At 35.5% G+C, this 15,767-nt stretch overlaps 1 protein-coding gene across 1 annotated transcript in view; it reads left to right on the forward strand.

Annotated features, from left to right (window-relative positions):
- The window catches only part of ATG2B (autophagy related 2B), a 53,880-nt gene that overhangs the window by 7,354 nt on the left and 30,759 nt on the right, over positions 1-15,767 (forward strand). Inside the window, exons 4-18 of the mRNA XM_086462798.1 lie at positions 328-430; positions 1,757-1,919; positions 2,407-2,586; positions 5,768-5,864; positions 6,963-7,145; positions 7,838-7,992; positions 8,723-8,834; positions 8,992-9,253; positions 10,125-10,275; positions 10,798-10,890; positions 11,067-11,255; positions 12,558-12,831; positions 13,675-13,780; positions 14,858-15,050; positions 15,186-15,328. Of these exons, the coding sequence (XP_086318924.1) occupies positions 328-430; positions 1,757-1,919; positions 2,407-2,586; positions 5,768-5,864; positions 6,963-7,145; positions 7,838-7,992; positions 8,723-8,834; positions 8,992-9,253; positions 10,125-10,275; positions 10,798-10,890; positions 11,067-11,255; positions 12,558-12,831; positions 13,675-13,780; positions 14,858-15,050; positions 15,186-15,328 (2,404 nt within the window). The remainder of the gene's footprint in view (positions 1-327; positions 431-1,756; positions 1,920-2,406; positions 2,587-5,767; positions 5,865-6,962; positions 7,146-7,837; positions 7,993-8,722; positions 8,835-8,991; positions 9,254-10,124; positions 10,276-10,797; positions 10,891-11,066; positions 11,256-12,557; positions 12,832-13,674; positions 13,781-14,857; positions 15,051-15,185; positions 15,329-15,767) is intronic.

Raw genomic sequence — 15,767 nt, forward strand, 5'->3', positions numbered from 1 at the left:
TAGGAGTTCAGACATGGTGCACAGCGAAGCAAGTGCTTTCTTTGGGGGTTATCCACACACCGAGCCGTAGAACAACTTGGTTCGAGTTGTGACTTGCTCAAATATCTGTGCATTAAAGGTCCGTTGCATGGTATGGATATACATATTGGACATTCAATAGTTTACATTGTCATTGATGTCTTGTTACATTATTAAACTCCATTGGTTATTTCCACTGAAATAAATATTGAGAACTTAAACAGAATGAAAGACCATGTAAAATTGGTTGTAAAGGCCATTGTTGAGTAACTTGATTGCTTGCATTGTATCTTTGTTTTCTCATTTAAGTTCTAAGAAGAGTCAAAGTTACCTTTTTAGATACTGTTTTGCGAATAGAACATGTGCCGGAAAACTCTAAAAGTGGAACTGCACTTGAAATCAGAATTGAAAGGTAAAGACTCTTTTTTTTTTTAAATTTGTGGGGTTTTTTGTTTGGTTGGTTTTTTTCCTCCCTAAGACACTTTCTGTGATTTCCTGTACAGTGTATTTTACCCATGCACACACATTCTTAGTATACAGTTAGACACTAGCTCTTGAGCACCTCTTTTATAATACCAGTATTTTCTCCACTCAACTTCCATCTAACATGTTTAGGCTAAAGATATTTAACCATCAAATTAGAAACATTCTGGGTTTTCCAAAGCTAGGTTAATGACCACTTCCACAGTTAATGAATACCATTTCTCATGTGTTTGTCAGTGGCTATTGTTGGCAAATCAGGCCATCTCTTCAGTATACAAAAGGAGCTGACCCTTTTGAGTAAGAGACTAAATATTTTCAAAAAGAAAGATAGAGGCCTGAAAAAAAAAAAAAACTGGAAGATTTTAGGTCCTCTGTGAGCTTTCGAAAGAGCCCACATGTATTCTGTAATTACTTTTAACTTGAATACTGCATGTATTCTTAAAGTATTATTGAAATTATTACCAAATAAAACTGATTCTTACTGAGAAATGCTGATGAAGTGTATTACAAAGTTCAGGTTGTTTGGTTCAGGAGAGATGTCAGTAAAACTGTAAATATTTTTGTTATGGAAGTCCATTCGCAGAGCAAATCTCCTTTTCTGTACTTTAAAAACTAGACTGAAACAAACTGTTAAATAGCATGTTGTTTTGGTGTTTGATACATTTTATTTATGGAAAGGTAGGTGTATTTTTTCACTGTAAATTCTATTATGTGGAGACTTGCATCTTAAGAGTTTACTGTTTATGCTGTCTTTCAATATCATAATGTAAGAAATTGAATTTCACATTAATTTTACAGGATTGGAGTGTATTCTTTCAATTTTCAACTTTCATTTTGATGCAATGTTACTTTTAAGTGGTACTTTTGACAACAGAAAAATACTAGATAGCAGATTTTAAAAAAATTCAGGTTCAGAAGCAAGAATTGTGTGTTCTAATGGAAGCATATGTATAGAAGTGTTGTGCAGACTCTTCCACTTTGTGGTCAGATTAGACATAAGTACTAGGATAACAGACTAGGATATGTTCACACTGGAGGCATGTCACAATTGTCCTGTGGTGTCCTGTGGAAAATTTAAGATTTCCATCCATTCCCAGAGAGTGGTGGTTTCTCCTTTCACAACAGTCAATGGCATTGTAATTGGTATGGAGAGAGAGAAAGAGAGAGCATGTACAAACTTAGAGGCTAAATGGCACAATAAAGGTAACAATTTGCATGCACCCACCATCTTTATTTCCTTTCTTTTGTCTCCCAGAACTATGTACTGTGATGAAACTGCAGATGAGTGCTCTGGAATTAATGTACATCAGCCCACAGCTTTTGCTCACAAGTTACTGCAGCTCTCAGGTGTTTCTTTCTTCTGGGATGAGTTTCCTGCATCAGCAAAGTCCTCCCCAGTGTGTTCAGCTACGCAGCTGGTAAAATTAAATAGGTTATATAAGAATGTAGATTGATGAAGGATAGAATATATTGTTACACTAACATATTAGATTCATTCTGAAGGATATGGGAGTTGACCTTTTACTCGAATCTGGGTTCAATACATTTCATGATTGCTTCCTGGTGGTTTTGAGGAGGGGGAAGGAAACAGAGATGTTAGGACTGAGTAAAATTTAGAATGTGTTGTACTGGAATCTGGTTGCAACTTTAATGTGTAGAGGTCCTCTGCAACTCATGATTCTGTGGAAACTTGCTCCAGTGTTTTACAAAGGCCTAATGTTCCGCATTTTGCATGCCTTGTTTCTTTCACAGTTATCAATACATGTTTTTAATGCCATTGTCAGATTTTATTTGTGTAAAATGACAGTTTGTGTGATAAGCTTATTGGGTTTTTTGGTTGGTGTTTTGGCGTTTTTTTGTAAGAAACGGGATACATTCTTATTCCTTTTTCTGTAACGTTTTAAGGCAACTGAACCAAAGCTTTCACCTAGCTGGAATCCAAAAATCATTTATGAGCCACATCCGCAATTAACAAGAAACTTGCCAGAAATTACTCCTTCTGACCCTGTGCAGATCAGTAAGCTGATTGGTAGGATGGAGTTCAGCCTAACACTAAAGCAAAATGAAGTACTTCCTGGAGCTAAGGTTAGTCATGTTTTTCTGGTCTTTAAATAAATCAATAGTTATGTAGGATTTTATTTTTTCTAATGCACATAAAAAATGTTGAGATTCTCAAGGGGACGGAACTCCCTTGGTTTTGTTGTAGATTCTCTGCATTCCAAACCAGTGTATGGGTCTAATAGATCTTTACAGTGGCCAGACAAGTCAATGGCACACTGAAATCTGTTAAAGGAGAATTCCTATATGTTAGAGACACTGAACTTAATGTATTGGAGTAACTCTTCAAAAAGTTGTTTTGTTTGCTTGGAACTCCTGCTGCTATTCATTTATCCTTTTTTTTCTTGTAGCACTGTGATTGTGTACCTATATGTGGGATGTTTAACTGGTTGATTAAAATCACTTTGGTTTTAAAAGGGTATAATTTACTTCAAAAATTACAGGTAAACCTTACATAATTGCAAGTTGCAGCATTGCAGCGTTATAAAATTAACATGACTGTTTCTGCTTCTGAATTTCTATGTTAAATTTTATAATAAATCAAATAATAATGCTGTATTTAAATGCTACTAGTTAAAATAATATTTTGACTTTTACATAAAGATACAGGAAGCAAAGCAGTTGAAAATAAAGCCCTATATTTTTTTTTGAAGTGTGAGTATATAGATAAAGTTGTGTAACTATATTCCCCTTGTCTATAGTCTTAAAATTGTCTATTGACCTGTCTTGTATAGTGCACTATATTCTACAGAAAGCATAAAGTTTCTGCTAAAATAGAAAAGTTTCTTGTGTCCAGCAATTTCTAGCCAATCTTTAGCTTTTCTTGTTAATTTGGTTAAGAAGAGTCCTTGAAAAGTGAAGTAATGTTTTATTCAGTGTGAAATAGAAAAATGCTGGCTATTTCAAAAGTATGAATAGTTAATGCAGTTAACACCTTTGAACTAACTGATGTCCAGATGTTTCCAGAGATCAACAGTTTTCCACTTTGGTATCGTTAGATGTATTTTAAGGTGGCCGGAAGAAAAATATCAAGGGCAGGGTAGAGAGTAGTTTTGCTGTTTAGATGTTCAGTATAACAGAATGCAGAGCAGCAGTCTCTGCAAGCTGGGCTTCACTACAGGCAAAACACTATTGGTATGTTAAATATCAGCAACATCTGAACTGGTGAATGTATGTAATATTTTGTCACATAATCAAAGAAGGACCGTTTCCTTGATTTGTCAGAGTTCATGCATTTGGGAAAGAACGTACATAGAGTAGATTGCTTAGTCTAGGTTAAACTTTTTTTTAACTCTGGAAACTGAATTAACTTAGAACATCTTTGATTAGAATAAGTGTTTCAAGCATGTAAACTACAAATAGACTGCATTAGTTCATGTCAACTATGACACATTTCAATAATTTAGTTTTCTTTTCAACTCTTTCCAGAGGATGGAAAACATAGTAGGAAACAGTATAGAAAACTAATTGATCATTTATTTTCCCTGCTTAGGTAAATATTCCCTTAAGGTCTGTATGTGCAAAAGTGTATTTTCATATAAATGCATTCCACTGCATGCCTGTTCCTGCCCCCCATGAGTGTGGTGGGTTGACTTTGGCTGACCATTACACACCCATCCAGCTTCCCTCACTCACACTCCTCAACAGGACAGGGGGAGAGAATGTGATGGAAAAAGCTCATAGATTGAGGTAAAGACAGAGAGACCACTTAGCAGTTGTTGTCACAGGCACAGCAGGCTCAACTTGGGGAAAATTAATTGAATTTATTGCAGATTAGAATGGAGTTGGATCATGAGAAACAAACTAAAGCCCCTTCCCCTCACCTATTTTTCTTCCCAAGCTCAACTTCTCTTTGTCATTCCCAACTCCTCTACCTCCTTACCACCCTGAGCAGTGCAGGGGGGATGGAGAATTGAGGGGTTGCAGCCAGTTCATAACAGTTCCTCTTTGCTGCCCCTTCCTCCTCATGTTTTTCCCCTACTCCAGTGTGGGTCCCTTGTGTTGCAGTCCTTCTGGGATGCGTCAGTTGGGTCCTCTCCATGGGCTGCAGTCTGACAGGATAAACCTGCTTCTGCATGGGTCCTCCATGAACCACAGTTCCTGACAGAAGAACCTGCTGCTGTGTGGCCTCCTCTCCATGGGCTGCAGCACCTGCCAGGAGCCTGCTCCTGTCTGGGCTCTCTGCAGGCTACAGCTTCCTTCAAGGCACATCTACCTGCTGCAGAGTGGGGCCTTCCATGAGCTGCAGTGTGGGTTTTGGCTCTGGTGTGATCTCTTCTGCAGGCTGCAGGGGAATATCTGCTCGGGCACCTGGAGCACCTTCTCCCCCTCCTTCCCTGACCTTGGTGTTTGCAGGATTTCTCTTGCTGTGTTTTCCTCACTGCCCACACAGCATTTTGTCATTTCTTAAATATGTTTTCACAGAGGCACCACCAGCTTTGCTGGTGAGCTCAGCTGTGTCCTCAGATGGGTCCATGACAGGGCTGGCTGGAACCAGCTCGGCCCAGCATGGCTCAGACCCTGACCTATGAGCATAGAGGCTGACCCTGCAGTGTACCCTGCTGCAGACACCTTGCTACCTACACCCTGTACAATGAGTAATAATCATCAATGGACCAGTGTCACATCTGGGGGTAAAGGATTCCAGAACTGAAAAATAAATCTATACAAGTCCTTAAGATAATTGTAGCTTAAACTGCTCTCAAAAGATAAGTGGTTTGCTTTGTTGTGTAGCATCTCAAACCAATTACACTTCACTATAAACATCCCACTCTTTATGAAGAAAGTATGTGAATTTATTCATCTGTATACTAAAGAACTCCTGAAAAGAACTTTTATGGTTTTTAAGGTCTGCTTCAGAAGGTGCTGACTGAAGTATTTTATAATTAGTACATAATACTAACTTTATATTGTTGATTACTTTTGGAATTATTAAAAAAGCAAAACAACTGGCAGGTTAATGGTGTTCTTGAATTTTCCTGTTATGTGATTTTGTATTTATTTTAAGCTGATAAATTGTTAGTGACACACCTGTGCTTATCCTGCTAAGTGACAGATTGGAAGCAATTAACTTTCTAGCTGCTGTTGTATAGAAGATGAAGATAACTGCTGGAATGGCTGTATCCTTTACAACATCAAAGTCTGTTACCAAAATAGTTGATTCAAGACTTTTAAAGAAAAATTCCTTAAGTGTTCTTTCTTTTTTTAGTTGGATGTAGATGGACAAATAGACTCTGTACATCTATTTCTGTCACCAAGGCAGGTGCATCTTCTATTGGACATGGTAGCAGCTATTGCTGGACCAGGCAAGTGTACATTCTGTAAATGTTAAATATGTATTACAGTGGATGAAAAATAAACTTTGCAAGATAAACAAGTTTAGCTCAATGGAAAAAAAATATTTGTAGTGGTAGATTATTATTAATTTCTATCTGATGTTAGGAAAATGTTTTGTAGCTGCTGTGTAGGACTTGTAGGACTTTTGTAGGACTATGATTAATTTATTGTCCTCAAAATTGCAAATTGTACATGCTGGTGATGAAAATCTAGGTAATGAATAAGGCTTGACAAGTGACTGTATAATAGGACAAGAGATGGGAAAATAGTGAGTGGAGAAAATTAGGAGGCCAGAACAGTTATGGTTCTTGTAGCTTCTGTTTCATGAGAGGGGCTTAACAGTCTGGTTCCTTCTCTGTCCTATGCTGTAGCAACAGGCATAGAAAACATAGAACAGGCAGTAATTGAGGTTGTTTTTTTTGTTCATATTTGTAAGTAACTAACAGCAGTCTTTTGACTACTGCAGTAGCAGTATGAGGGTGTTTTGCCCCTACCCATCTACCTAATGTAAGAACGCTTATTATTGGGATAGATATTTAATCTTCTTTTTGAAAAGATTTGTCATTTCCTGGATAGATGCTTAATATTCTTCTAATGATACTGATGTATTTGTTGTACTGGACTTGTTTAATTGGTTTTGGAAAACTGAAAAAGCATTACATATAATTTCCCATATGTGTCGTCTTCAAACTTGAAATTTTAATAATTCCTTAACAGTAAAACCTTTAAGAGATTGTGTCCTTGGTCCCTAAAGCTGACTGAGAAAGATATGCTGATATTATTATGTGAACACATTTACATTTATGACCTTTAGAATATTTTCTTCAGACTTGAAATTAATGAATGCTAGGGAGACAGTAATCTGTTTTGGGCGAGTAAAAGCTTCTAAACAACAAAATGCATGTGTATATGCATCTGATATACAACAGATTGTGTGTATATATACAGATGCATATATATATATGAACAGTAACAACAGTTGGTTAATTTTCAGATTCCCTTTTCAATTGTCTTTGGGATATTGGTAAGGAAATTACAGTGGGGTTTCTGTCTTTTTTTGAATTCAGAGAGCCTAAGCAGGATAGAATTGTCAAATAAAGACAGGAAGAACCGGCCAATGCAACAGGAAGATGAGTATCGGATTCAGATGGAGTTGAAACGTTATTTAAGAAAAGAGTCTTTATCTGCAGGAGCGTCATCTGAACAAAGCTTCTATGAGACAGAGAGTGCCAGAACGCCTTCTAGTCGTGGTAAGTATAAAAGATGATGCAGCATATCAAGTAACCTGTTGTTGAGATTACATAAATTGACTGTTCATCTTTTGATCTTACGAACCTAAGTATCAGTAGAACTTTGACATAGAATAATTTTATGCTATTGTACTGTTGAATAAAAAATTAACGCCTTGTTTAGGTATTAGGCTAGACTGGATTCAGTATTTCATTGAAACTGTTCAGTATGTTCGGTATCTGTATGTTACTCTGCAACACAGTAAATACACATGCAGTGTTACATCTTTTCAAGTGCATGGTTGAAGGAATTGAATATAGAATGGTAGCTGCATTGCCCTGATATTTGTATTTGAATAATTTTTTGCTGATTATTTTTAATGTGAAAATATGAACTTGATTTGTGAAAGGAGAGTATGAATTTGTGGAAGTTATGCCAACTTGAATATGAAAATGGAACATTTAACTGTTTTAGTATTTATTTGGTGTTTTTTGCCCCCTTCCTCCCCCCTTTTTTTTTTTTTTTTAATAATCTCTGTCCATAGATTCTACTAGTTTCAGTGTTAAGAGAACTTGGAACTTCTGTAAATAATATATTTAGCTGGTTGTTCTGTCTAGTAGTTAGATTTCTGAATTTAGGAATACATTTCTGTTAAAAACAGTCATTTTTTTTCATTAGAAAATAATGCTTTACAATCTGTGTTTCTTGTTAGAAGAAGAAGTTTTCTTCTCAATGGCTGAAATGGACATGTCTCACAGCCTTTCCTCCCTTCCACCTCTTGGAGATCCTCCCACCATGGATCTAGACCTGTCTTTAACGAGTACATATACAACTACACCAGCAGGATCTCCACTGAGCACTACAGTGGTATAGTATTATCTACATTTAAGATCTTTTTAAAGTTAAGTTTTCTCTGAAACGACATAAATATTGCAGTTGCATAAATATTCTTTGCAATATCAAGAACCGTTGCAAAATTCTAGGACAACTGAAAATATTTAGAGCCGATAGCATTCCTTTTCTGCTATGGAAATTGTACTGTGAAGATTCTCACCTGTTTGGCTACCAAAACAGGAAGTGCAATGTGTGTGTTTTCAAATGCCTTGAAGCTTATGTCAGATGCTTTACGATTTATTTTCTTTTTAATAACTGCATGTTTGCTATCTGGATTTTGTTTTATATGGACTATGCAGGCAATAACGATAAAAAGTATGGAATCATCGTATTGCATTATTCCTCAAACATAAAAATGATGCTGTTGATATTGCCATCTTTCCCAAATCTGTTATGTGCCCAATGTTTGGCTTAATGAAAGCCATGGAGAACAGTTGTGCTTTTTACAAAAACAGGAGAATATATGCTCATGGAGAGGGCAATTTTAGCTTTAAAAGTATCTGGGTGTAGATAATCATAGAATTATAAAGCACAGCCCAAAGTAAAGCGTATCTATGTTGTTTCAGCACTAATATGCCGTGAAATGACATGCTGTTAATTGTTTATTCATGTATTTTCTTTTTATTCGTTTACCTTATTATTTATGTTTGATCTAACATCTATTTGTCAAATTTAAGATCATACATACGGGGTTTTTTTTTAGCTTCAACCAACTTGGGGTGATTTTATTGATCGTAACAAGCAAGAACTACAACCTCCAAGAGGTTCTTCGCTTACAGCCAACATGGTTCACCAGACTTCCTTAAGAAGGACATGTAAGTAAAGATGTTGTTTTGCATTCTGCTGCCTAGATAATTCTGGAAATGAATTTTTATGCAGCAACTTGATAAAAAGAAATTAAAATCAAAAGTAAGATGATTTTATAAACGTGTTATTGCTGAAAAATTACGTGAACTTAATTTTGTATTTCAGCTATTCCATCCAGATCTGTTTCTGTGGATGAATCCAGACCTGAGCTTCTTTTTAGACTGGCAGTTGGAACTTTCTCAGTGTCTGTACTTCATATTGACCCTTTACCCCCACCTGAAAGTTCACTGAACCTTAACCCATTGACACCAATGGCTCGGGATTTCTTTACCCGAATAGAAAAGATTGAGCCAGTTAAGTTTTCAACAGAAGATTTTCTGTCCTTCCGAGAAGTATTTGCAGAAGCTTGTTCTCATGATCACCTTAGGTATAACTTTGCTTATTAATAAATATAATTAACAGAAATATATTTTAAGTAAGTTTGAATAAAGTAAGTTTATTTCCATAGGAATTGTGTCATTTAATATTTGGATTGCATTAGGCTTTCATTAATTTCAAAATAGGCTTTAATTTTGACATCTGTTGTCCAGACAGGTTTTTTTTTTTTAATAAAAAAAGAAGAAAAATGCATAAACATTAAAATCAACCTAGATCTTTTCAACAACAGATGAATTAAACTAGGTACGGTTTCTACCACAGAAATCTAGAGTCGAGAATCATTAAGTAAATTTAGAAATAGTTGTGTTTTACAGGACCATCTTTATTCCAATATAGGGATTTCTGCTTGAAGGAGCTTAGGATTCTACTTGGTGCAAAATGGTATATCAGTAGGGATAAAAAATTTGAGCAAAATCATAACGTTAGTCAACTGTCTTTTTTTCCAGAAGTTTTTACTGTCCCAGTCAATGTATGATATACAATATTTAAGAATGTATATATCTTTTCTTACCTTATGTGTATAATTTAGACTTCCTGAGGCATTTTCATTGTCTGTATAAGGATGTTAGATTCCCAGCTTTATGTGAATTGCCCCTTTGACTAGATGTCTAAAGTGTTCTTTACAAATTTCTCTACACTGTCCATTGTTGACCATGTAATATGTGAGCTCCATTGTCTTTGTTGCTAAAGGTATAATCTGTTATAATTAGAATTTTTTCTTATTTTAGAAGAAATTATGGCAGTTTTAATGATTTTTAGAAAGGATTGTAGGGATCCTTTTTAACATACTGAAATCTTGACTTTTCATAATTTTTATTGTTTTATGCTACTTTTCATAATTTATAACCTTCATAATTCAGATTTATAGGTACTGGCATCAAAGTGTCTTATGAACAAAGACAGAGGACTGCCTCTCGAAGCTTTAGTACTGATTTATCCATTGGGGATATGGAGTTCCTGGAATGCCTTTTTTCTACTGACTCTCATTCCATTCAGCCTCACTATACAGAGGTATGTAAAAAATACGGGGTGTTCCATAGAAAATAAATGTTAATTGTATAGCTGAGAATGCTAGATTTTAAAATTGTTGTAATTTTAATTTTTAATTTTTTTTTTAATATGTTGTGGTTTTAAGATGCAACTTATATTTTAATTGCAAGCTCAAATAGTGAACCAGACTGCTGTTGTACCTGACAGGAATAGCATTAAGTAGCCAAAGTTCACTAATTTACTTCTCTTTTAAATATGCTTAACACAGTTTGGGAATTAATGTAAATGTTTTCCAAAAACTGATGGAGTTGAGGAGTGTGCAGGTTTCTTTGGGTGATGATTATTCTTCCAGCGTTTTGTTGGATGTGTCTGACCATTAAAAGTGGCTGAATAAGTGGATTGGTTGGGCTGGGGCTGTGTTTGCTGACTTGAAAGTAGGGTTACCTCCTGCCTGTTCTAGGTAAAATGTCATAGATATATTTTCCTGTGCCAACTCCTTCCTTCTTATCTATTAAGCATTTTTAACTCTATTTTATTGTAAAGCTGCTGACATTTCGTTCTGAAGAAGGAAATCATTCTCATGCTATGCCATGCCTTCAGCTTCATTATAAGCATTCAGATAACAGAGGACCTCAGGTAAGGTGGGAGATTAAAAACACCAAGTTTCTGTTTGATAGCCATTGTCTAATTTTGTTCATTTTAACAGAAAGCTATCTTTCTTGTAAAACAGAGTCCTTCAGTCCCTCAGTTACTATAATTTGTTTCACTGTATTGTTTTTAAGGATTTTAGTGCTTTTTCTCTTTCATTTCAGGGTAGCCAAGGGAGACTTAGTTCTGTTCCACAGAAAGCAGAGTTACAAATAAAGTTAAGCCCAGTGTTTTGTGAGCTGGATATTAGTATTGTAGACAGATTAAATTCCTTACTTCAACCACAGAAACTAGCTACAGTGGAGATGATGGCATCTCACATGTATGCTTCTTACAACAAGCACCTAAGTCTGGTAAGTTAAAAGTTAAATTGATTAATAAACATGCAGATTTTTTGCAGGAGGAAGGCAGGGTGGCACTAAGCCTGAGATTGCTAATTCTGATTGATTTGTGGTGGTTGGGTGTTTTTGATTGCTTCTGGCTTGTTTGTTTTTTTTTGTTTGTTTTTGTTTTGTTTGTTTTTTTACTTTTGATGCAGAACAGTTGCCATCTGATGTAGATACTCGCTTTAGATTCAGTGATTGCATGCTTGATAACAGACCTAAAGACAATGGTAGCTGCTTCACAAACTGCGCAAGATCTCTGCTTCTTGAAGCAAACAGGAAAAAAAAGAGGAATCCTGCATTTGTAATCCCTAATCTGTCCCATGGTGCTTCCAGCAGCTGATGCAATCTGTTGCTGACAATTCCACTTCTGTGTTGAAATCTTCAGGTGTCACAGTCAGCCCAGTTGCCCCTGCTGTCCCTTACTTGCTTTTGGGACAGGTAATAGAAAGGATGAGGAGCGTATGCATTGCGTTCTAGCGGTTGAGGACCAACAGAGGAAGTTGGAACTTGTCTTGGTTCAGGTTGTCAGTATGATTTAAACATTAGTGTATTTACCACAATAACAAGTTTATTGAAGTCTTTTCTTGGAATACATGAGGAAAGATTGATGCAATTAAGTGCTTTTTCTACACAACAAGAAGTATTTTCATATAATTTTGTTGCTGTGTTGATTAGTCTTCAGAACTTATTTAAGAGAATCCTAATTTAAAAAATTTGTAAGACATCAATAATTTCTATCAATATAGTCATGTGCTGAAAGTTTGATTCTTTTCAATGATGGTCAGCAATAATCTATGCACTGGGAGGTTTTGAATGATACGTCAGTGACTGGAGCTGGAAGCCGTGACTTACTGAAAGGGCCAAAAATGCATGATAGTAATTCCTGGCTTCTCAACAATAGCATTTAAAAAAAAAATAAATAAAAAAAAATATCTGTGAAACATGCTATTTCCTAACTGCAGCTGAGTATTTTTTGGTGCTCTCACTCCTTAAGAGGAAAAAATACGAAGCTAGCAATTTTTTGAAAGATTGCTAACTTCTGCAAATAGTTGATTTCTAACTTAGTAGAATCTTAACAGCACCAATAATAGAAGAATATACTAAGAGCAATAATAATTGGTCCTAATACATGTGTGTTTTGTGATGTATGAAAAATTAATGTTTTTCAGTTTTAGATCAAAAAGCTTTCATCAAAAGCTTTCCCTGTAGTCATTTTTAGTGCTATTTTCTCTAATTTAGATTTTTTTTTCCCTTTACTTTGTTTTTTAGCAGAAGGCATTTACTGAAGTTTTTCTGGATGATTCACATGCTCCTGCAAACTGTAGAGTTTCAGTTCAAGTCACTGCCCCAGCATTAAATCTCTCTGTTCGCTTCCCAATACCTGACCTACGGTCAGATCAGGAAAGAGGACCATGGTTTAAGAAATCGCTTCAGAAGGAGATTCTTCATCTTGAATTTACAGATATGGAATTTAAAACTGAGTTTATAGGAGGGTCAACTCCAGAACAAGTTACATTAGAACTTACCTTTAAAGAGCTAACTGGTAAGAATGTTAACCTTGTATTCAAATATTTTTTCTTATTTTTCCAGATATTATGTAGTTGAGACAAAGGTCCGCTTATATGGATTAACACAGGGGGAGTGTCTTTCCATGTGAATTTTGATGTGGATATCTCTGCTGCAGTTTAGTGTTCTGTACTAAATATCAGCATAAGTCAGAACAATACTACTAGGAAGAGAGGCAATGTATGTGGGTGTAGTGCTTGCATTTGGCTCAGAGCTCAAAGACACAGTGTTTCTATTATTTTTTGTTATATTGTTACTCTAAATTGAAACAAACTGGTATATCTCTGGCATCTCTATGTGTTAGGGTAAGTTATGTGTTAGGGTAAGTTTTGTAGATTTGTAGGAGGATACTACAGCTATGCAAATTAGGAATCTCGAGTCTAGTCTAGAAATTAAGTGAATGGTGTCCTAAATAACTGTCCTTGAGAAAACTTAATACTTTTATGCCTGTAATATCTTTCAAATAAATAAATCTGGGAGACTCGTTTATATTTGCAACCTTCTCTGCTGATTTGTCATCCCGTGTACTTTTCGAGGCTGTGACTTAACGTAGTGACTCTATAAACGTAAATGCAGGTATCTAGGCATTAGAAGCATCTGGGTTTCTAGCTGCTGTTAGCTAGAATACAATGTGAAATCATTTTTGCTACTAAAAATTGATACTTAGTTTTTGGAGGAAAAGATGACAAAATTTGCACAAGTACCTTAGTAATGGTATCAACAAGTTAGGGTGTTGGATTCCAACCCAAGGAGTGGGCAACCTGAAGTTAGTAGTTGTCGTCATTCCTTTGTTAACTTTTAAATATCTTTTTCTATTCAGGTTCATTTGAAGAAGATAATGCAGCAGCAGCAATAAAATTTTTTCAAGTGTCTGGTGGCATAGATGGAGATATAACATCATCATCAGAGAATTTTGACTGGCCTCGGTAAAATAATGTTTTAGTTTTTAACGTGGGTTGTTTGGATTATTATGAAGCACTGTTATTTTTCTAATTTTAATGCAGACTGCCTGTGTGGTAAATGCTTTAAAATAATTTGCAAAGAAGGAACATGTGGCTATTGAAAAGAACTCAAGAATTTATAAAAAAAAAAACCCCAAACTTCTACATTTATAATAATGCAGGGTGGTTTTAGTGTGTAATGGTTTCTGTGTAGACTTGAGTACATTTCTGTGAAAGCTAGGTGGATGATTAGAGACTTGAAACTTTACAGTTTTTGGTTTTTCTTTTTGTCACTGTACCTTTTCTCCTACTTTTACATTCAATACTGAATACCAAACAAAAAACCCTGCTCAGTCAAATTTTGCCTCAAAATATTAATATAATCTGGTATAAAGCCATAACAAAAATAAAGATGATTATATTGTGACTGAATTATTGCAGCTTATATCACATGTAAGGTGATAAAATACTTCAGAGTTACTGAACAGAAGGACCTAACAGCTGTAGCATGTAATAGGATGTTTAAAGAGGCAATTTTACATTTACTGCAGAATTTGCACGTACTTTTTTGCCACAAAATTTAGTGACTTTCAGACAGCATGTTTGTACGAACATTTTTTTTCAGCATGGTTTCCTTCTATAATGGTACAAATAAATTCTTCTGTAACAGTGTGTACATGTAACATGCTACGTCGTGTAGCAGGGCATTTTTTCATAGCTGTTGATGGTCTAATGATATAAGCATCATTCTGGGAGAGCACTAAGTTTTTTATGAGTCAACTGATGGTCACCTGATGGAGTTGCAAAACTGTTAGTGTCTGCTTTTTTCATGATAGTTCTTTTTCCATGTCCCTTTGTGCCTGGAAGTTTGGTGTTTTCTTAATGGTATTGCTTTGTCTAATAAAATAAGTTGACTAATAAAAAAATCCCTGGTCTTTGAGCTATTTAATCTATGTGTATTTAATGGCTAGCTAGCAGAACTAGGGGACATGTGACTGTGCATCAGTTTAAAAATTCTGAGCATCTCTAATGGCTTATTCTGCATAACTTCTTCAATATCAGGATTGTATTGAAAATAAACCCTCTGGCTGCGCACTCTATTCTGGAAAGGATAGCAGCTGAGGAGGAAGAAGGTGATAATAACTTTCAAGAGGAAGAGGAAGGAGGGTCTCATTCTTTGAAGGATGTCTGTGATATTAGAAGACCAGAGCCTTCTCCTTTTTCTTCTCGTAGGGTCATGTTTGAAAATGAAGAGGTACTATAAAATTTTGTTACCGCTTTGTGCGTATGTTAGACAAAATTAATATATTCTCTCTAATTTATATGCATCTTCTGGCTTCCAGTTTGTGTTTTTTACTGGATAGTTTTTTTCTCTTTCTTTTTCTTTCAGATGGTGATGCCAGGAGATGTAGTTGAAATGACTGAGTTTCAGGATAAAACAATTAGCAATTCTCATTATGTACTGGAACTCATGTTACCAAACATTCACTTAACGTTACCGAACAAAAGCTTTTATGAAAAACTTTACAATAGGCAAGTACGGTAATTGTTTTGCTTGGTTATCGTGACCTGTAGTTTCGGTTCTGTATGCATTGTTGATAAAAGCAATTGAATGAGCAGCTATAGCAGGAATTTGTTTGTAGAGTTTTCTAAGAACGTAAAATGCCATATAAATATTCTTCCAAGTTAACATCTGAGACACCACTGTGTCATGTATCTGGTGCCATAGCAGTCAGCTGCTAAAAAGTGTTCGGTATTTATTTCTGTTAGTTTTCTGTCTGAAAAACAAAGAAATACAACTAAATAAATCAGCTATGCATGAACTACAAAGAGAAATGCTGATTTATTTTAGCCTCCAATAGGCATTACTTGACTCCCAAAGCATTTTTTCACTTCCAGAGTGGCAAAGCTGAACCTTTCATTGAATAGTCTGTTGATGTACCTCTGTACTGAATGTCACATATAGCTTTAC

Source organism: Leptosomus discolor, chromosome 3 (genome assembly GCF_034619465.1).
Source record: "Leptosomus discolor isolate bLepDis1 chromosome 3, bLepDis1.hap2, whole genome shotgun sequence".
NCBI classification, from domain to species: Eukaryota; Metazoa; Chordata; class Aves; order Leptosomiformes; family Leptosomidae; genus Leptosomus; species Leptosomus discolor.